The sequence below is a fragment of the Crocodylus siamensis genome, chromosome 2 (genome assembly GCF_052110815.1).
Source record: "Crocodylus siamensis isolate JL-2025a chromosome 2, ASM5211081v1, whole genome shotgun sequence".
Lineage (NCBI taxonomy): Eukaryota > Metazoa > Chordata > Crocodylia > Crocodylidae > Crocodylus > Crocodylus siamensis.
Window position 1 is genome coordinate 12,679,995 of NC_143396.1, and position 22,614 is coordinate 12,702,608.

Genomic DNA, 22,614 nt, shown 5'->3' on the forward strand with positions numbered 1-22,614 from the left:
CCTGCCACAACCTGTATAATGCAACAGGTTGTATAATGCAGGTTGTATAATGCAAAGGCAACCTATATAATGCCACAAAGGCAACCTGCCACAAAGACAAGCTCTTTAAATAAACTATGTTTAAATTAAAGTAAAAACTAAATCCAATCTAAAGCATCGGGGGGAAGAGAGAATTAGATTTCAGTAATGATCACAGAGTCGTTGAAGCAACACAAGATTGTATCAACAGGAATGCAGATGAAGGGAAGTGCTTCATTTGGGGATTTTGAATGGGGTGTACCAACGATCCTGCTGGGACTTAAAGCCAAATCTTCTTGGTTAGAAGGTCTTGCCCCTCTGCTCAGGGTCAGATCAATCGCCTAATTTGGGGTCAGGAAAGAATTTTACTCCATGGTCAGCTGGGAGTGGACTGTGGGGGTTTTGTCTGCCTCTGTAGTGGAGGATAGAGTATTAATATACTCTGAAAGTGTATATTAATAACCTTTTACAGAAGCAGATTGAAAGATTGAAAAGATTATATATAGATTGCAAGGAGTCCAGCAGAGGACCACAAAAATGGTTAATTTTCAGGGGCTGGAGGGAACACGACTAGGAGCAGTGGCTTCAAACTGTATCAGAGGCAATGTAGGTTGGAAATTGGGAAGAACTTCCCGGTGGCTCTTCTGGGTGGTGAAGAATTGGAATCGACGGCCTGGAGAGACTGCAGAATCTCCATCATGGGAAATTTTCAAGAATAAGTTAGACAGATACTCGGCTGGGATAGCATAGCCCAGGGGTCAGCAACATTTTTGGGCAGAGTGCCAAAAACACCCACAACCTCGATTTGTAGGATGTTGGTGTGCCAGGGGCAGAAAGCAGGGTAGCTGCGAGGGGCCCAATCCTTGTTGTGCCAACACAGCCCTGGCCCTGAAGTGCACTTGCCAAGTAAAATGTCTTTGTGTGCCATGCTCTGGTACCTGTGCCAGGGGTTGCCTACCCCTGGTGTAGTCATTGATAGTCATGCCTCATGCGGTCCCCTCCAGCCCTACTCTCCTATGACCCTAAGAGCATAAACAATGCATGCTTCCATAGACTCCTGTGGATGAGACATAGTGGAAGTCTGCACAAGCCCAAAGCCAGATAAATCATTTGAACTTCAGTGGTGTCAGGTGGGGATCTATAGCACGGAACCTAACCAGAGGCTGAATAAAAGTAGCCCTTTTACAATTTCCATATGCATTTCCAAAGGGAACTCCTGTGGCACACAATATAGACTTTTAGAATATAGCAACAAGTGTGTTTCCTTTCACTACCTCTAACTAGCTACATGGCTGACATTTACCCTTGAAAAATCACCAGATTTGATCTGAAATGACATGCTGAAGAGAGATGTTCAGTGAATGTTGGTGCTAGTAAGAAATGCTGGGTTGAACGTTATGAAAAAATGCATTTCTCCAGAAAGCTACTCAGAAGTCAGCAATAACAATACTTTGCAAAGATCCTCACATTGGGGGTCCACATGACTTGTTAATAAGGCTGTAGATGAGGAATCAAAAGATGCATCTCTGTCTTTCAGGGTCCAGGTGCCCCCTTTCTCTGTTCCAGTTTCCTTATCTCTAAAGTGAGGATAATAATACTGATCTTGCTCTCAAAAGCACTGGCTAGATCTGATGTTGAAACGTGTTATATGACCTTCATCCAGAGCATGCAGAGGTGAATGGATGTTGTTCAGTCAACTTGAGTGAGCTTTAGATATGACCTTATAAAAGTGAGTTATGATGATCTTGAGAACTGCCAACACTCAGCACCCCTACTTCTCCTTTTCTTTCTCTCTGTCTTCTTTCAAGAAACTTTTGTGACTGTCCTTACCATGCTAGGATGTTGACCCTCAACCCCCTTGCTTTACCTGGCCCAAGTTAAGATGTATTCGATGGTTCAGGTATTGTGTCCAGTAGATGCATGAGAGTGTTCTTCCCAAAGTTTTTAGGAATAGCTTAGACAAATGCTCGCTTAGGATGGTAGATATAGGGCTGACCCTGCCTTGGGCAAGGGGGTGGACTAAATGACTTCCTGAGGCCCCTTCCAGCCCTGCTTTTTATGATTCTGTGCTTCTATAACTACAAGTCAAAAAACCACCCAGTGTCATGATAACTAGAGAGAGAAAAAGTCATTGTCATCCTGGTAAATAAACATGAATATCTCCACTACAAACAGAAGTTATTTGTCGAAACAGGAAGTATTTGATCCAGGAGCCTGCATTGCTCTTGCTAAATGTAAACCAATATAAATTCCTGCTGGAAAAGCAGCTATGTTCCACTGAACTGCTGAATAATAAAGTCTCTCTCTCCCAAGTAATGTCTTAATAACTTCTGTAAAGCTGGCCAAATTAAAGGGTCTTGTGGGGTGGGGAGTAGTTAGTTAGTTAGTTAATTGGTTAATTAATTAGTTTTTTGGGTTTTTTATTGTTGTTGAAGAATATTCAATCAGAAAGTTGGGGCATAAATAACCATTAGCCCAATGAATGCAATTCCTCCTTTTCAGTGTCTGAATGCAACGATAACCAGAGTCCAAGACCCGCCCCCCCCCAAAAGTCATGGGCATTACTTGACCAACCAAAATATTCCAAATGAGATACCTCAAATAAGCTCCTAAGTCCTTACTTAGGCACCTCAATAAAAGCAGCCTGATTTTCAGAGGTAACGAGCACCCCAAGCCTCTTCAAAAGGCAATGAGAGTTGAAGTTGTTTCAAATGTCCTCTTCAAACCTTCCCCTTCTTAATTTGTATTCATATGCCTCAGTCCCATTGTCATCCGTACACATCCCAAGTTCACTAGATGGCCTTCATGTGGATTTGTATCCCATTATTAAGTAATCCTCCTTAATCACACCATTTAACCAACAGGCTGTCAGGATCCTTCAGCAATAGCTTAGAGAAAATAAAAGAAAAAAATAAGAAAAAGGCTCACTCTTTAAATCAAAGGGAGACAAAATCATGATGGGGTCAGAGTCCTTTCCAATGAGGAGTCTAAAGGGACTTTTTTTCTGCTGAGTTGCAAACTCGTCTCAGGAGTTTTGTTTAGAGCACATAAGTAGGTTAGTCTTTTCCACAAGAAATTTTAAGCTGGACAATAATCGAAGAGTAAAATCTACCAGCTTGTGGAATACACACTGTCTATAAAAAGCCGGACAAACTTGGAGTGGGCAAAACTTTAAATGCACCTGGGGGAAAAGCACTGGGAAATACCTTACAGGGTCAGAGGAATAGGAACAATATCCTGATAAAACTTTCCAACTCCAGTTTCTATGGGTCAAACTCAGATAGCTTTTTTCACATCGCATCACTGATGAAATGGGACCACTTACAGAGTAATGCAAAAACTTACTGTAAATGTATCAGAATCTGGCCCAGTGGTGATTAAATGGGAAACATAGTTCTAAAAAGCCAGGCATAAGAAAGGCCGTGATGAAACACCATTTGCAGAAATAGAGATATTTAAAACCTACATGTTCACCCCCGGAAAATGAACGATACATTTGTGGCACTTCAGATGTGCCCATATGGCCTGCCACAAGGCCAGATCTATTTTTACAGGAACTCAAAGTTAAGTGAGTAGTATAACAAGGTGGGTGTTATCCAACCAGATAAATAAAATAGGAAGGTTTTAGGGTAGTATTCAATAAGATTTCCATTATAATACGTGGCCAAATGCTGCTGGCACCTTCCAGCTGTATGGTACTGAGAGTAAAGAAACCTTTTTTCTAACGTGTTTTCTAACTGATGGCACTTTCTGTTGTTGAATGTTTCATGCTGACTTGTTTTAAAAGCTATAAAAAGCAACTAGCACTTTAAAGGGAGAGCCCCATTGACCAAGATAGTTATTGCCTGGGCAACAGTATCAGTCCATGCTCCATTTTTGAGGAACTGAAACCAGAACCTGCCCTGCACCTGCAGGCGTCTCAAGTAGCAAACACGTCTGCTACACTAGTCTCCAGTAATAGTTTCCATCTGGGCAGGGTGAAAGACTGCAGCTGAACTACTGAGATTCAGCTTCCTGGCATTGCTAGTTTAATGCAGACGTGGCAATCGGCCTTGGAAACCAAGCCCCAGAGCTCAGTAAACCAGGGAGGCTAAAGTTCAGTCTTTACAATATCTGTATTAATACTTTATAACCTAAGCGGAAAGGATGGGACAGGGGATGGACTGGAAATTGCTCCAACTGCACCTGAGTATAAATGCACGAGGTGAAATCTTGGCCCCACTCAAGTCAATGGCAAAGCATCAACTTGAGCAGGGCCAAGATTTCACTGGGCCCAGAATTCAGCCATCCTTCAATGTGGGGGGGAGATTGGGCCAGACAAAGCTGAAAGATGCTTGAACTGATCAGTAATCACTCTCAGACAACCAAGACTCAGAGGGACTTATTGAATTAAAAACACCGATTTATATTCAGATTACAAAAACAAACCTTAGAAGGTGAATAATAAACTCTGTGCTACAAGATTGTCCCCAGAGTCTCACAGCTACCCAAGAGATATAGCTAAAGTAGGGCAAGGTTGACTAGTCTTACCACATGACAATGAAAACAATACAACATTGAAAAACAATACATTTTACCCTCAAATAGTAGCATGGCTTCCTTAAACACAAGTATTATGAGCTAAATTCTGCTTTCATTAGTGCCATGCAGCTTTTTTAACTATATTTCCAAATCACTTACTGGCTGTAACTACAACGTGAATGATGCTCTGCCTTGTTACATCTATTTACAAGTGCTAATAGTTTGTTAAAGAGGAAACCCAAAAGTGTTCCCTCCAGATCAAGGAGGGGATTTGAGGAGTGGCTGGTCAATAATGAAACATGTTATCCGCTCCCCCAACCTGAAAAATAAAAGGGCATTTATCTGCTTAAACTCCACAGACACACAACAGAGTTGGGGGTTTATGCAATAAAAGACCTTGTACCCACACAGAAGCTCTTTACAAAAACAATAGATAATTGTTTCCCAGTTCTTCCCCTAGTATCATCCTTAAGCCCCAAATTGAAGGCAATAGTGCTTCTGTCATTCCATTATATATATATATTTGTGTGTGTGTGTGTGTCTGCCAGTGCCAGGCAGTGTAATCCATCCCTTACTCCCTTTCAAGAGCCAGGTTGGAAAATGTAGCTCAAGTACCAATCGATAGCCCATGGTAAGGGAAGGAAACAGAGACTGCAATGCCTACAGCACCCAATGTCTTTGCAAACACTATGGACAAATACAGATTACCGTTGTCATGTGAGAAAGGGAAGATAGCACTCTAACCCTGGCACAAATCCAAAGAAACTCCATTGGTTTCAGTTGAGTTACTTGGAAATTATAGTCTGGAGTCTGAGTTCACTGCTGGAACCATTGGGAGGTGAATGGAAAGAAATTAGCCTTTGTTCTGCTTGATTCATCCATTGAAGATCCCAGTTTAGCCTCTGAGGCTATGCCTCAACAGAAAATGAATGGGGTGGTTGCAGCATGGGTTGACAAATCCACAGTAGCTGTAATCTAGCTGGTGAAGAAGCCCTACCATGGATTATAGTACAGGCCAGCATCAAGTCAGGGTCACTGGTGAGCTTGTACAACCCACAGTATAAGCTGTATGCCATGTTTTCATTGATGTTATGAGGAGAAACAGTATGAACTGTGGCCCGAGGAAAAATCCACAGGAAACCTAAAACTGTTAAAGAGTTCCACAGAGCAGTCCCCTCCAGGTCATTATAGAGGAGGGTATCTGAGGAGTGGTTGGTCAATAATGAAACACATTAGCTCTGATATCCTGAAAAAAAAATGGGCATTTATCTGCTTAAACTCCACAAACCCACAACAGGGTTGGGGGTTTACGCAATAAAAGACCTTGTACCCACACAGAAGCTCTTTACAACACTTGGTTCCAGCAATTTAGTGGCATAGTCCTAACAGAAATGCATTGTCAGCTACCCCCTGCCCAAGACAGCCCCCCAGAGGGAATTTCTACAGCAGAGAGGTGAGAGGAGGAATTAATGCAGGTGAAGGCCGAAGCAGCTGACTCCCACATTTTGCATGAACAGCTCCACACAAGGGCCTAGCATGGGAGTTAAACTGTCCCTCATGTTGATGGTCATGATTAAATTATGTGGTTGCCTACAATCCAGTCTATGAAATAGTAATAAGACTTATTTCTTCTTTCTAGATGAACACCTCAAAGCTCTTTACAACTGAGTATGCCTCACAACACTCCGGTGAAAGACACTCATGGGTATAACAATAGACAGATGGACCCACAGGTTCAGGCTAAGTTGCCACCTTGGCTGCCTATAATTACTCAAAGAACTTTGCCTGCCTTTAGTTAGGCATCTATCTAAATCCATATAGTCAAAAGTTTCAGTTTCTAGTTACTCCCAGCTCAGCACCTCTGCAAATCAGCCCCCTTATTCAGATCCTTTCATATATCTTTAGGTGCCTTAGGGTAATCACACACATTTGGAAACATTGGCCCAGATAACTTGTGTAGGGTCATGTAGCAAGCCAATGGTGTAGCTGTAAGTGGAACTCCAAAATGTGAGTTGCTGGCTAGGTAATCCTGACCCCATGCTGTAAGTAGAGTAGCTGAGTTAGTGCTTAGCCATTAAAGTGACTCAGTGCTTTAAAAGGATGAATACAGACAGAAAACATGTATCAAAACACACCAGAATGGAATGACCCTTAGCAAAACATTCAGTGAAGATCTCAAAAACATGATCATATTAAAGGGACGTATTGCTTGAGTTCTCAAGCAAGAAGGAAGAGGAGCTTTCAGGAACTGTCATGACCCCACGGTATAGCTGTGATGCACACATGTGAATTGGAGATAAGACTGCAAGTGATTTGGGGGTCAAATGTAAGTGGATCTTTTAGCAAAGAGATCAGTTCAAAGACTTTGATACAACACATACAATAAAGAATTAGACAAAATATGCTGACGCTATCCTAGAGCACTATCATGTGGTTCCCAAAGTAATGCTGTGAAAATTGGCTTATCTACAGAACAAGTCTGGGTAACACCAGTTTCTGCACAGTTACGTACCACTCTGTTTCAGCCATGATCTGAGGGAGTCATCTCTTAGATGTCCTCCATGCCCTCTCTGGTGGCTTACTTTGCGCCATTTGCAGCAATTGAGTTAATTGTGCAAAGCCCTATCTACTACCATAGATTAAGCTGAGACCACCAAATCATTTCACCCAACAGCCGTGACAACTCTTGGTCATTACTAACTTTTTTACATTTTTGAGGCTCAGTGAGAGGCAATGCGTCCACTATTGACATGCTAAGCAGAAAAGCACTATTAAGATGGCAGCACACTGCGAGAAGAAGCTGTGTTTTATACCTTGCTTAGAAATGACAGTTTCACAAGACTTCACCTTTAATAATATCACTACTTTGCAAAAAGATCACAATGGACTGCATAATGTCTATAAGCTTGGACGATGGACTGCATAAAGCCTATAAACTTTAGACAGAAAAGGGGATTCTGGATTTTGAATAGGAATCTTCCCACCAGCTACAGATAAAAAGGCAAATTTTTAATACATCCGATTTCAATAAATCCTATTAGTTCTATTATCTCAGTTGTAACAATATCTGGAGTCAACTACCAAAGGAAGTGAGGGATTTGCCCTCTCCTGATGTCTTCCAATCAAAATGGCAAGACATGCTTTAGTCAAGCACAAATTACTGCATTACACTTTGTACAAGAATTAACCAGATGGGATTCTTTAGTCTGTCAAACAGAAGACCCAACTACATGATCAAATGTTCTGCTCTGACCTTCAGAAACCTTAAGTTAGTAAAATCATATGAGGTATCCACCACCAGTATAACTCCGAGCAGAATCAGACCCTCCTCATATACTGCCTTTCTAAACTAATTGCTCAGCAATTGTAACTGCAGCCTGAACGCTTTCTCTGACGTGGCTTAGCAGCATAACCACCAAACCTGCTGAATGTAGGGCTTAACCCAAACCCGTTAAAGTAAACTGGCATCTGCCAGTCATTTTATCCCCTGTACTGCGTGTACAATGAAGTCTTAATAATGAACAAACATAACAGGGAGGGGGAAATATAAATACGATATGAAGGCATTGTAACTGCTTCAGTTTTACACATTAAAAATGATCACATACTAACAGACCAGCAGTAAGCAAAACCAAGTCACTGTTGCCACAGATGAGCTTGTTTTACTAGACTTAATTTCATATCATGAGTACCATTCCTTTTCATAGATTTCATAGACATCAGGGCTGGAAGGGACCTCGGGAGATCATCGAGTCCAGCCCCCTGCCCAAAGGGCAGGAAGTCAGCTGGGGTCATAGGATCCCAGCAAGATAAGCATCTTTTGGGGAACATAAAATCAAGACAATTTTGGACACCTGCTTATCTTGCAAACAAAATGAAGCAGATAAGCTATAAGCTTTAAGACTACTTAAATCCTTGTCTTATGTGTGATATAGTAGTGTTCGAAACAGTTTGACTGCTCTTCAGTCGTTCTGCAGATCTAGAAAATAGATTGTGGTTTTGCATTCATTTTGAGATTTAGAACCAACGTATTTTGATTTTAGATCAACTATCCTCTATGTCCATCAATGCATATCCCTTTAAAAGTGCTTCTTCTTAAGTTTCAGCCTTCTCAACTGTATTCATATTTTGTGTACCCCTAATAAAACCAATGGTTATTCATCCAGAAAGAATTTCTCCCATTCTTTTCAGACTTTTTTTAATGAGACCACTAAAGTGTGGCACTTACTGTAAAAAGTAATGAGAAAATTCAGTTTTATACAGTATCTCTCAATATTTTAGCTACAGTATGCTTAAAAATGAAAAGAGAATTAAAAATAGAGTTTCCGAGAAGGAAATTGGAAGATTTACAGTGAACATCTTCTACCAAAAAAGAACTTTGAATTAATATGATTTCTTTCCTACTTGGTGGCTGCTTATGCTGACGTGTACGATGTAGATATATCAGAGTTACCGCATACATCAGTAATTCTGAGGGTGAATAATTGAAAGAGAAATGTTACTCTGTCAATTTAAAAACATCCAACTTTATTCAGTGCTGTAAAGAATTAGATAGTTTAAGAATTAGTTATAAAGAAAATAACAGCAACAAAAAATTTCCATTCATAATGATTAAAAGCAGGACAGACTAATTTCACACAGAAGTGAGATTGGGAGAAAGGAGCAACTAATCCACTTGAAAACTGGACTGTTTAATCTATAGAAATACATAGAAGGGCTTCTCAAATTAATTTGTTACAGCTAAACATATTCAGTCAGGGCTGAAACGTACTGATTACTATTACTTCTGATTTGTATTGATTATTGCTTAGACAGAGCCAGTGTGAAAAGGAAATCAGCTATGTGCTCTTAAAATTTAAGCTTTGAAAATGATTGGGAAGAATTAAAGTTTCGCTTTTGGTTTATATTCTTTAAGGGCTCCCTTATGGGCTTGGTCGAGGTGATTGGAACCAGTTTGAATGATGTTGTTGTAAGCAGAAAAGATCGTAGCTAATCCTTGTTTAGCTATTTGCTATTAGAAGAACATATTTTAGCATTGGGAGGTTCCCACAAAGTCACGTTTTAAATTCAGGGCAATGTTTACAAAGGACACAATTCAGATATTGTGACAGTGTACTCAGCAAATTCATTCTAAAGAGGACTGAATATTTTTTAGCAGAATTTAACCCCAAAATGCACTTTGCGCTTATATGGTGACTAACCAGATTCCTGGTATAGATGTGAAAAGCTAAATCTGGGCGTTAAAGTATGGGGCATTTAGATAGCTAAAATTATTTTAGCTGCATTCAAAGCTGTTTCGTACAATCACAATGAAGTGCTGACCACTGTCCTCAGGACCCTTGAAGCTGTCTCCTGCTAGAAGCAACCAAAATTACTAGTCACTCTTCTCTTGCTCCAAGATTTCCATTTTATGTCCTGAATCCTGTAACTAAGATGCAGAATCACCAGCTGTAAAAGTTTGCAATTGACAAGATTTGTGTGAAAACAACAGTTTAAAAACGTATCTAACATTATTGCAAAGAAAATATTTTATAATATATTTTATATTCTTTTTAATAAAAAGTAATAACCTAATCTGACTCATAGTAAAAGCTGCCCAAGGAGTCACTGGTTGGCACGATGCTTAGTTTATTACATTGACTTTGGCATACTGAAAATGTTGATGCATGGTGGTAAGCGTAATTAAGGAAGTTTACTGTGTAGCTGCAAACATACAAAGAAAATGCAACTGAAGTGTAAGCACATTAAATCTTTTCTAATTATTTCACATTGTAGCTGAAGTTACACAGACTGGTCCAAAAAAAAAAAACCCAACAGGGACTTTACATGAATTTAGAATTTATTACAAGTTCACGACCTGAGATAACACATGTGGGATACGAGAGGTCTGTAAGAAGTTACCAGTGAAATGTTATCATCAAGCAGTGCCTGTTTATGAACAGATCCGATCTTGCTGGATTGAAAGACCAAATCCAAAGTCCACTGGAGTTAATAGGAAGACTCCCATTCACTTCAGTGGTCCTTGATTCAGGCCTTAGGGAAGATTTATGAAAGATGCTGTAGTTTTATGCACAAAATAGTGGCAAGTTATTTTTAATCTCTGTTAAAGAAAAGAATGTACATTAAACATAAGTACTTGGCAGGGGCTCTCAATTTATTATCTTGTATCTGCATATGCCAAATGAACTGTTCAATCACCAGATTCCAGATATCGTGTTGTGCAACACAAATCGTTTTATTCAACGTCCAAATGCAGATTCTTCTTTCATTCTACAGGGCACACGTCGATTCCCTTTGCACAGATACAGCATGTGAAGCAGGAAAGCACAGAAGCCCTAGAGGAATTCAGCAGCATGATGCTAGAAATATGAAAACAATTGCCTTGAAAATGAAGATTTGATTTCATTTCTCTCAAAATCACTTACAATTTTGAAATGTTAGCTCCTGTGCAGACTTCTTTACATGCTGGGGTTAATACTTTCTCTGGAGCACCCGGCAAAAATCTGGAATAACATTACTGATTTCACTACCAATTGCCTTTGGGGGTCAATACTGCAGTTCCTTTACCTTTACCAAGATTTACTGAGAAGAATTTAACCATTGATATGACTCTGATCCTACTCCTGTTAAAGTCACTGGAAAGACTTACATAGCCCCACATTGGAGTTGGATCAGACCTCACATTTTCAATAACACCAACTGAAGATAATTCTCTGAGGCAAGGACGTTTTTTCAGCAAGTGGCTAAGTTGTTCTGATTTGCTTCTAATCGTTTCGGTGAATGAAATGATATGATGTGCCAGCTAAATATAATCACTGCAGTCTGTTTGGTTATTTTCTTTCTTTTTATGCCAATTTTTTCAAAGGCACTCTGAGATAATAAAAATGAACTCTAAAATTGAAATACTACATAAGATATAGTGAAATACATTTCAACATACATGCTTTGGCTTACTAGGTTGCTGCTTTATTTTATCAAGATTTTTGCTCTGTTTTAATTCAGTCAAATGTTGCAACTAATGTTGATCGGATTCATTTATGTCTTTGGTTAAGGCTAATTCATTGCACTTCACTGAATTTTATTTATTTTACAGGAACAGGTGTTTTACTTTATTTTTCTCGATTGCTAATCTGAGTATCGCTATTGACCTTTCTTGTATTGTTTGTATTTACTCCGAAGCAACGTTAATTTGTGATTTGATGCTAATTATACAGCTGTCACTTGTTATGTTGTGCACAAGATTAAAAAAAGTTACCCAGAGTTTATGTGCAGGAGGAGGGTTATACTTGCTCACTGTGGTAAACATCAGGTAATAAGGACCTACTGGACCAGAAAATCCTGAATCATACTATATGCGCCATGTTAGAAAATCCCAAATATATCTGTTATGTATCTATTATATACATCCATTCCTTGCTTCATTATTTGGACTGACATTTTGCAATTCTTTTCAATCCCCTCTTTCTTCTAAGAATGTGTTCAGAGTGTTTTATGCTTTAATGGAGTAGCCTGGAAGAGAAACAGCAGCTCCATTTCTCAAGGAGGTTTGAAGAAGACTGACAGACAACAGCAAATCCTACATCCCAAGCTGACCATGCTGTTCAAATCAGGATTTGACTTCCAGAATGAAAAGTGATAAGCCAGAAGTCCAAAAAGACTGGAGAAGTTAATTGTGGAAGATGTTATTTGGTGGTTAAAGATGAACCCTCCTTAGATACAGAAGTTACACTATTTATAGGGAATGTTCTTACTTGCAGTGTAACTCTCATGTGTTTAGTAACAGAGAATAATTACCTTTTAAGATGAGCCCTGCAGCTAGAGCCTACACAGGAGTTGGGGACTGACCTCTTGAAATCAGCTAGACAGATCCTTGTAGGCATCAAAAACTGATTCATCTTTGCTGCGTTCAGGTCGGCATAGCTAACTCTCGCCCTTCTCTAAAACGCGGCAAAACAGCACTTTCGGCTACCACAAAAACTGGGTCATGGTACTGAAAAGAGTTAACAACTTAGTAATGCGGAGGGAGATGGAAAAAACCAGTTCTTCCCAGGTGCTGGTTTTGATTTCACACATGCATCAATTTTGGGTAACGCCACACACACGTCGAAGTGCTAGCTGCTTCCTCCTCTTTCCCCTTAGAGATGGAGCCAAGAAGCAGTGGGGGAGCAGGAAGCTAGGACAAGGTTCATAGAGGGATCGAGGGTGAAGACTCAAGTTAAGGACTCCCACTCTTCAACAGGGGAAGGTAAGGGCTGCGTGGGCAGACTTGAGTGGCCAAGATACACTATTCTGGAGCACCCCCTGATGGCCTCTGTGAAAACAGGCAGTGATTGAAAGGGACCTGTTGATGGACAGGACATGACAAAGTTTTGGCTCCACTGGCACAAAACTGGAACAATTCCACCCAAGTCGGAGGATCTGCTTGCTCTATATTCCCATTCAGGTGACAGGACTGAGGCTGCTGCTTCCCCTCCCTGAGGGAAGGAGTGTGGGCTAGTGAACAAAATAAAGAGGAGTGGGAAGGAATTTAGCAAGATCTGACTGATCCCACCTGAAAACACACCACCGCATCCTCCCTTCAAGTCACTTCAAACAGATGCAAGTTGTAGAAGATACCATCTAAAGCAGAGATGTCCAACATCCAGCCTGCAGGCCAGGTCCAGCTTGTGAAGCCATTCCCTCCAGCCTGCTGGCCTCCTGGCAGGCCAGGAAATTTTGGAGCAGGACTAGTGGAGGGGCTCGCTGAACACGGTCATTGGTAGCAGGGTCTGTGCCATGACTGCGTGCCCTACTGCTGCCAACCGAGCCACAGCCACAGCCATTTGCCCTGACACCACTTGCCCTATGGATGTGGCCTGCAAAGGGCCCCGTGGTCCAGATCCAGCCTAGGGCTTGAGTTGAATTTGACACCCCTGATCTAAAACCATCAACTATATCCAGGGCAGGCAAGTTTTCAGGTCAGTATTAGATCTTCTGCCAGCTGAGATGCTGTGAAAACCCTTTGGAACAAAGCTCTTGTCACTTATATTGCAAGCCAAGCTCGCACAGCATCTTCCTGCCGGGACAGTTTATCCAGATTTCACTCCAGCATTGACAGCAGTTTTCAGCTGTGCTGCCGCTAGCAAAGTGCATGTCCAAACAGTGGTAATACTGCATAGTGCTACGCAAGAGGCCACCCTGAGCTGCTATGCTTATGCCATCACTCCCCAGCCACCTGCCCCCTTGGGGAGAAGGATGTGCTCTATGTGGAAGTCCAAGCCCCTGCAGCACAGGAGGCTGCCTGGCGTTGCAACTCTGCGGCAGCAAGCTTCATCCACCAAGGAAGGACGCTCAGTCACACACATCAGTTTTAGCAGCTCTTGAACATTACTTTGCGAGTTGCACTTGGATGGGGCCTAGAAAGCAGTGCTAGCCTTGTCACGGTGGGAGAGCTGATGGCCAAGACAAGTTGTGCTAGGTTCCCAAGTTCAACTAAAGCTGTTGCTTTGTCTGGGACACTTATACAGCCCCCATAATTGTACTGTCCCAACACCCTGCACTTGCTAATGTATTTATCCTCACACTTCAGTAAGGCTGGGAAGAACCGTCAACTCCAGCTCCCCTGGCAGGCTGTACCAGAGCTATGGACCACAGAAGTCTGGGCTGCTCTAGAACTAGATGGGTGAACTTGAAGGACACCAGGAAAGAAACTTTTAGGCTGCTTGTACATGTGATGAAAATTGTACGTGAGCTCTTGGGGATTTAAATGATTCTGCATCATCATAAACTAATCCCCATCCCAATGTAGTTTAGTTTGCGATGACACAACTCGGATCAGTGCAGCCATTAATCACTCACGTGTACAGGTTAATTCACTGAATGCCATGTGGTGAACCCCTTTGTCCATCAGGTGTCACTACAATTTTTGTGTAGTGAGCCCCCTTGTCCCTCCAATGTCAATACAATTTGCACGTATTTCTGGGTAATGAATGTTTTAAGACACCAGCGGGGAGCCCTGGTAAACCCCACTGACTGGCGCCTAAACTTGCACCACTCGCAGAGCATAGCTCTTGCATGCCCTGCAAAAATCCTCAGACTTTGCCCAGCAACCCTGGTGAGGAACCCCTGCTCCCATCCAGCCTGCACCTCTAAAAATCCCTTTTCAGCCTGCTGCAGGATAATTGTCTCCCTAATGCCATTAATTTGCTCACCAGCTTTATGTAAACTTAACAAGCGAAGTACTGTGAGCCCGCATGACCATTAAGCACGCCCACTTTAGAATAGCGAGTGACTTCTGCCAGCATTCGTTCCCTCGTGGGCTATGTCTGAACTGCTGAGCAGTGTCCTGCTGGGAGCAGTGTCTTGACAAACAGGTTGCTGGGTAGCCTGCCATGCCCCAACTGGGAGCCTGGGGGTGCCCAGGGCAAATGGTGGCTGTGGCACACTCAGTTCAGGGCTCATTGGGTAGCCTGCTACTGTGCCATGCCATACACAGGGCCAAAAGACCTAGCAGAGCTAATAAGATGTCCAGAACAAGTATGCCCATAAGAAGCAAATTTGGTATTGGTGCAGAGCCCCCCTTCCTGCCTTGACCCTGCCTGGCACCAACATATCCAAAGTCCAAACTTCATCCAGCAACAACAGGGTGGCAGGGGGGTGAACTTCCCTTGGCCCTGTCACCTCAAGACTTATAAATTGAGCTAATAGCTCCGCGGGCTACCCCTTATTGATCTGAGATGTCTGGTGGTGGGAGAATGAAGCAGACCAGGGCATGTAGGTCTAGGCCCAGTTGGACCTTTGCAGAAACAAAGAGCTTGGAGAGGGTGCTTGGGGATCCTGAGGTCACACACCAGTTTGCCTGCAGCCAACTGGCACATCTACCTTGATGTTGCCAAGAGAATGGGTGATCAGGGGCACAAAAGGACGGCGGTCCAGTGTCACGTCAAGGCAAGGATGCTGCGGACTGCTTTCTGCAGGGATGTCGCCAGAGCACAGTGGCAGGGCACCCCACTGCATGACGTGGCCCATTACAGACACTTCCAGCTGCAAATGAAGATACTGGATCGCCATGAATGCACAGGCACAGAGAGGTCTCCAGGGCATCCTCACCTGCTGAGACATCGCCAGCCACTGCTGTGACTCACGGGGGCTCCGGCGGAGAAAGCAGCAGCAGGGTCCTAGTCGTCTCACCTGCTGCTTCTGAGGAGGAGGCTAGCCCGTGGAGCTCAACCTCCACACCTGGTATGTGAGACCCCAGCGACCCTTTAAGACACCTGTCACCTGAACCGGCAGCTGCGATTAGGCTGGGCTGTGAGGTGAAGAGGGGGTGGGGGCGGCATAGGGCAGAGTTTTAAAGACCGTGGGAGTTAGTGAGCCGTGCAGGGAGGTACAGGGCAGAGAGGCGCATCGGTGGCCAAAGCAGATGGGCACTTGTTTGCAGCCACTCAGGGCCTGCTACTACCTGCAGCCAGGCACCCTTTTTCGGTCATTTTGGGCCAACCACTTCTTATCTGCTCACAAGATTCACTGATGGAATAATGGGAGCTGTTCAAAAAGAGCGTGGCAGCCTCACACCCACCTTTCTTCCACGGCCCTTGTTGGATTGGAGGAGCTTGCTGGGGTGATACCTCATGGCAGGTCTAGTCATTGTACCACTAAGCGCTATTATCTGCAGCCCTGGGCAGATCATGGGTTTCCGGGGTCATCGGACTCCAGAGGGTTTTACAGGAGGGGTGGTTACAGGAACCCGAGCTGCTTGGGAACGTAAGCAGCATAGCTGTTATAATGCTAATGACCCTATTCAAAAGCCCTCTGTAGTAAACCCGCTTAGTGCAAGCAGGTTGTGCTCTGAGCAAAAATGTTTTCTGCATAACAAGCTGGTCTCACTGACTCCTGAGGGAATCTGCAAGGAGAACCAGATGTGTTGGAAGAGCTGGAGGTGTCCAACGGGAGAATGGAGGCACTCAGAGATACTCTACTGAGCGCAATGCAGGCTATGATGGGACTTCTACAGAGGTGCCAATGCAAGGTAGCAGCTTCTCATGCCTTGCTACACCAGTCAATGGGCCGTGAGCTGGAGTCCGATAACTGAGAGCAAGCCGTGGATCTCAAGGATGATAGGGTTTTGTGGATCAACCTACAGAGCAACAATCGCAAGGCCTGGGGCCACAAGAGCAGCTCTGACTGGTGGGAGCGCATCGCACTGTCGACTTGGGAGGATCAACAGTGGTTTGAGAGCTTCCACATGAGCAGGAACACATTTGTGCACATAGTCTTACTGCTGCCATTGCACACTGAACACCAGGACACTATTATACATCACCCCATCACACCAAAGAAGAGGGTGTGCCACAGCCATCATGCAGCTGGCCACCCCCACTAGCCTCCGCTTCATCGGGAACCAGTTCGGCATGGCTCCCTTCACAGCCAGGGTGGAGATATGTGAAGCATGCTAGCTGCTGCAGGACATTGTGGCAAACAGCGTCATCCGACCCCATGTTCCCAGGGAAGTTGTTGAAGGCTTCAAAGCCATGGGGTTCCCTAACCACGTAAATGCATTGGACAGCACACGCATCCGGGTCCTATCCCCATGTCAGGGGAGCCAGTCGTTCACCAACAGGGTTTTGCCTTGGTGATCCTCCAGGCAAAGCTGATCACTGAGGATGGTTCCCTAACCTTTATACAGGCTAGGCAGGCATGATGCACATCTTTTGAAACTCACCACTGCCTAGTATGATGGAAAAAGGACAATACGTGCCCCGGGTCACTGATGCAGTGATTCGGGGTGTTGCCGTGCCTCCACTTATCATCGCGGACACAGCTTACCCCCTTCTGCCTGGCTCATGAAGATATATGGAGGACAAGTTACTGACTGGATGACTATTGCATGAGCCTTTAACTATCTGAAAACATAGTGGAGGTCACTGAACTACAGGCTCGAGGTGGGGCCAGAAATCATTATGGCATTCATCATGGCAGCCTGTGTGGTCCACAATATTTGCAAGACCAGGAAGGAGGTATTCAGCAAGTCCTGATCTGATGAAAAGTGGGAGGCAGCAAGCAAAGACCTGGACAGGCAGGGCATGTTGCCCCCTATGACTAGCATGCAAAGGCTGGTCAGGGAGCCATTGTGCAAAACTGCCTGGCCGCACACGTTCTGGTTGCTGCGGATGGACAGGGTGCTCCGTAGGCCACCAGTCAATCAGCACCGAACGCTAGACCATTCAGCAGTTATTGTTGGATGCTTCTATAAATAAAATTAAAAATATTGTTGCAACACTTCTGTCCGTCTGATAAGCACGTTATCTTTATTGGGAGGGGGAGGCAGGCAGGCTGCGGTGATGGGAGGGACCAGGGAGCCGGAGAGGGCTGAAGTCTACAGGTTTTCCTTTGATCTGTGTATATGGGGGGTGAAATGTGGCAAAGACATTAAAATGCATTACCTACCATCGGTCACATTAACTCAATGCCCAATATGCATGTGAAGAAATAAGAAATTAATTGGGTGCCAATTCATGCACATTATTATAAATGCTCAGAGAATTTCAGCACCCTGTTGGGAGAGGGAGGAAGTGATAATGAAGCCGCTTTCTACTCCCAGGTGGGCAGGGAGGGTTTGTCTAGTCATAAGGCCAGGGTCTCTTCTTAGCCGAGGAGGAGCCTGGATGGTTGATATGCGGATTTGAATTTGGTGGGTAAAGCATGGGGGACAGCCTGAGGAAACCAGCACCTGGCGGGCTATGGGGACACAAACCCAGAGATGTGGCAAACAGTGTCTGGAGAGGGAAGGGAAACAATGAATGACATTAAGACCCCCAACAGTGGAGTCACACACAAAAAGGTTTACTTGAAGACATAGAAATAAGAAAATAAAAAATAAGACATTAAGAAAAAAAAAAAGATAGGAATGAAAAGAAGAAAATAAGAATAAAAAATTTTTTAAATACTTGTGCAAAAAACATTATTTTTCATTAAATAATGCGTGTAAAAGTATGTATAAAAATTAATTAGATTAATGAAACTAATGAAATAACACTTAAGTAAATCAATTAAATTAAACATGGAGGATGCATCTACTGTGTGGACTGGAGAAGAATTACAGGTTCAATTCCCATAACAATGACAATTAAAAGATGACCATTGTCACACCCGGCTGTGAAGGGCTGAGCTCTTCATTCCAGACCCAGGCCTTTGGGGAAGCAGCTTGATGGCAGAGGAGCAATGACAGCTTCCACTTACCACAATGGTTTTGAGTTTTGTGTTTTGGAAAATAAGGCCTAAAAGTGGGTTTAAGGATCTGGCAGACAACAAAGCCCATACAGTAGCCTTAATACATACCACTGAGAATCTCAGTGCAGGAAAGTGCTGCATATTTACAGCAAACCATTACACAAGCCCACCTAACTATAAAAATATGAGTATGTATGAATATGAAGGCTTGTTATTGCCTCCTTTGATTAGAGTCCATCACATGATTAAGTACAAAGACTCAGGATAACATTTGTTATTTTGGGAAAGTAGCCATTTGATTTAAAGCTAGCCAAACTCCAAAGAAAGTAGCAATTTTCTTCCCCACCCAAAGACCTCACTTTAGAAAGCAGAATGCCTTTATGCTCCTTCAACATAGCATTTTAAATTTTAAAAAAACCCAAATAAAGAGCCCAAAACCTCAGGCCTCTTCTATGCCAATATATTATCTTACAAACTGTTCCTATAGAATCAGGCCTGTGGGAATCAATAATATTCCACTGTCATCACTTTATTGGAAACACTATCATAGGCCAGTTTTTTCAGTACAAAACCGCATTACTATTTTTGAAGAGGCAGGATGGGTGCGCAGGCTTATGGTGACTAAAATAGCTCCTTTCTGCAAAAAGGAAACTCCATCTTACTGACATACGCCATTTTTAGGCGCGCACACAGTTTCAGTTTCACAGATTTTACATGTGAGTGGCTAAGCAAACAGGTGGGCTCCAACACTTAGTTAAATTTCAACATACTTGATTTTTTTTTCCACCCCCCCCAATGTCAAAAATGAAGTAGTGGATTGAGCCCGGGTGACACTGGCAGCATGAAGTCTCACTTAAAGTCCTTCAAACTATGCAAACAAAGGAAGATTGTCAGCTGATGCATACTGTCATAGTCCTAGTGAAGTTGATTTATCCCAGCTGAGGACTTAGCTTGCTATTTATTTTTTTAAAAATGACTTCGAAAGGCAAAAATTCCTGGCATTAGAGTTCTTTATTTCAGATCATATAACAAACCAAGTGATGGCATTGTTGACACAGCACCATGCAAAGACATGGAATACAATATATTAAATGAGTACCTTGTTCGCCTGCTACATTTGCATTCAGTTCAGGCAGGAAGACTCAGTTTTCCACTGCGTTCTGCTCTAAACTTCCCTGAATCAACAGCTGTGAAGCCCGATTTATTGCCTTCATTCCTGACCAAGTGGATTTGCCACTACTGCAAGACACGCTGCTAATTTTTCAAATGCTTCCATAAAAACTGGGTTAAGGCTCCCAGCTTTGCCCTTGTTCACACTGATGTCCATCTGATGCAACTCCATTGATTCAAACAGACCTCCACTAATGGAAGCTACATGGATTGGCAGGAGTGTAACACAGCAGACTTTGGCCCAGAGGAACAAAGTCACCTCTGTGCAGAGGATCAGACACAGGTTCATGTACCACATGTCCCAGCATTAAGGGACACATTGACCGTGGCCTCCCTCTGCCCAGGGGTGATTGTCACACACGGAAAATAACTAGGCAGTCCATACAATTAAAACCCAGGATATAAAAAATAAAAAGGCATAAAACACAGAACCAAACAGGTTCCAAATAAGGCATCAGCAGATCCAAACTGGCTATGCTCGTATTATGTGCCTCATTCTTCATTCTTCTCCCTGGCAAACAACAGAAGACAGACTTGTGGTCACCTCACTCTAACCCCAACACCATAAGAGCAACCAGATGGGTTCAAGTTCCATAAAAAAAGTGTCCTTTTTGGTAAACGTTTCTCAAAAATAAATACAAAAGTGTTAAAGCAATTTTGGTTCAAATTATTTTTTTTAAAAAAGAACATTCCTGTAAAGTAAAAATATATAGATATATAGAAATAGAATATATTTGTTTAAAAAAAAAAAAAAAGAGAGAGAGAGAGAAGAGAGAAAGACATTCAGTATCATATCAGTGGATTCGGTTGACATTCAAGCCATCCTCTTCTGTCACGACGGTCACTCGTTAAGGCAAAATCTCAGATTGGCATTGATGACAGCAGCCGAGAATTGGCCAAAGGCAAAGGGGAGAGCGTGGCTGACCGGTGTCAGTGGCTCGGTCTCTCACGCATGCGGACAGAGCCATCCTCCATTCCAAAGTAAACTGCTTCCGCCATGTTGATGAACAGGCCCGTTTCCACCACGCCTGGGAATGGAGAAATCACAGGCAAGTTAGTGATCTCCTGGTCTAACCCCGTATGCTCTAGTCCTTTCGTGTTAGGTACTGAACCATTATTCATTAACACGGCACGCAAAGTCTACCATCCTCATGATGCTAAGCTTCCCGGCTACAGGCAAGACTTCTGTCCTTAAATTACTGGGCATAAGCCAACCTAAATTTGAATGGGAATAGAAGGGGGTAATCTACTTCCCTTGAGGCAGGCTATGCCATTCACTCATAGAAAATGAGGGTTGGAAGGGACCCCAGGAGTTCATCTACTCCACACCCCTGCTCAAAGCAGGACCAACTCCAACTACATTATCCCAACTAAAGCTTTGTCCAGCTGGGAATTGAAAACCTCCAAGAATGCAGCTTCCCCCACCTCTCTGGGTAACCTGTCCCAGGACTGACTAATCTCCTAGTGAGAAAATTCTTCTTAATATCTAACCTAAACTTCCCTTGCTGCAACTTGAGAGCGTTGCTCCTTGCTCTGCCATCACTGAAAACAGTTCAGCTCCATCCTTTTCTGAACCCTACTTCAGGTACTTGGAGGCTGCTATTTAGTCTCCTCAGTCTCCTCTTCTCTAGACTAAATAAACCCAGTTCCCTCGGAAGTCATGTGCCCCAGCCCCTGAAACCATTTTTGTGATCCTCCGCTGGACTCTCTCCAATTCGTCCACATCTTTTCTATAGTGAGGGCCCAAAACTGAACACAGCTCTGTAGATGTGGCCTCAGTGGTGCTGAATAGATTCAAACGGTTCTTGCACCCTGTCCTGGACCAGAGGCTACTAGGTAGTAACACCGCTCCAAAGCAGGCCGCTGACGCCATGTGGAAGGACAGTCCTGTCTTACAGGCGCAGCTGACTGCACAACACAGTCACCCGTCCAGCACTTGTCACCGTAAAGCCCCGTTTTCAGTTGCTTGTGACCTTGCCAAACAAACATTTGGGCATAAATGTTCCATGCTGGCTTTCTGCCTCCTCTAAGATTTTCTGGGGAAAATGAGCCAAAATGCTTTAGTCATTTTCAAGAATGAAGGTAGGGCAATATACCTTATTTTACCAACTTTGAAAACATGCTGGCCACCTTTCCTTGAACATCACTAGCATCCCCATGCTTCAGAGCACAGGCCTGAAACCAGGCACCTAGGAATTTGAATGTAAGGGGATGCACCTTTGCCAGCTATGTGAACCCAGGCCAAAATCTGACCAAAGCTCTGAGACCTTGAGGAAAGAAACCTGCTGTTCACACATAGTTCACAGAGACTTGCTGGAGTTCAGCAGCTAAACCCTTAGAAGACTCCAGTCTTACTAAGGCAGCTTGAACCTCACAACCCCAAAGCATGCATCATCCGCACAGGGCAAGCAAGATGCTTTCAGCCCCAGCCTACAAGGACTCAGATGGACTTTTCCAGTACAGGCTGCCGCTCTGGGATGGGATGGGACTGAGATCAGGGGCTGGTCTCTGAGGTGCTCTCTGGGATCATCTGCTGACAACTGGGTAGTGAAGAAGAAGCAGCTGTTTGATTCAAATGCAGAGGGGATGACAAATCAGATCTACAATATTGTAGAGGGAGGCCAGGAAAGTAGAAGTCTGGAAGGGGAAAACGGATTTATTGGGTAGGACTGGGTGCTAGAAGGGACAGGAAGGTGT

At 43.4% G+C, this 22,614-nt stretch overlaps 1 protein-coding gene across 1 annotated transcript in view; it reads right to left on the reverse strand.

The window, feature by feature from the left end:
- Positions 1 to 20,660: 20,660 nt before the first annotated feature.
- Positions 20,661 to 22,614, reverse strand: part of RPIA (ribose 5-phosphate isomerase A) — a 29,754-nt gene continuing 27,800 nt past the window's right edge. The window contains exon 9 of the mRNA XM_090035317.1: positions 20,661 to 20,945. Within this exon, the coding sequence (XP_089891443.1) occupies positions 20,848 to 20,945 (98 nt within the window). The 3' untranslated portion in view covers positions 20,661 to 20,847. The remainder of the gene's footprint in view (positions 20,946 to 22,614) is intronic.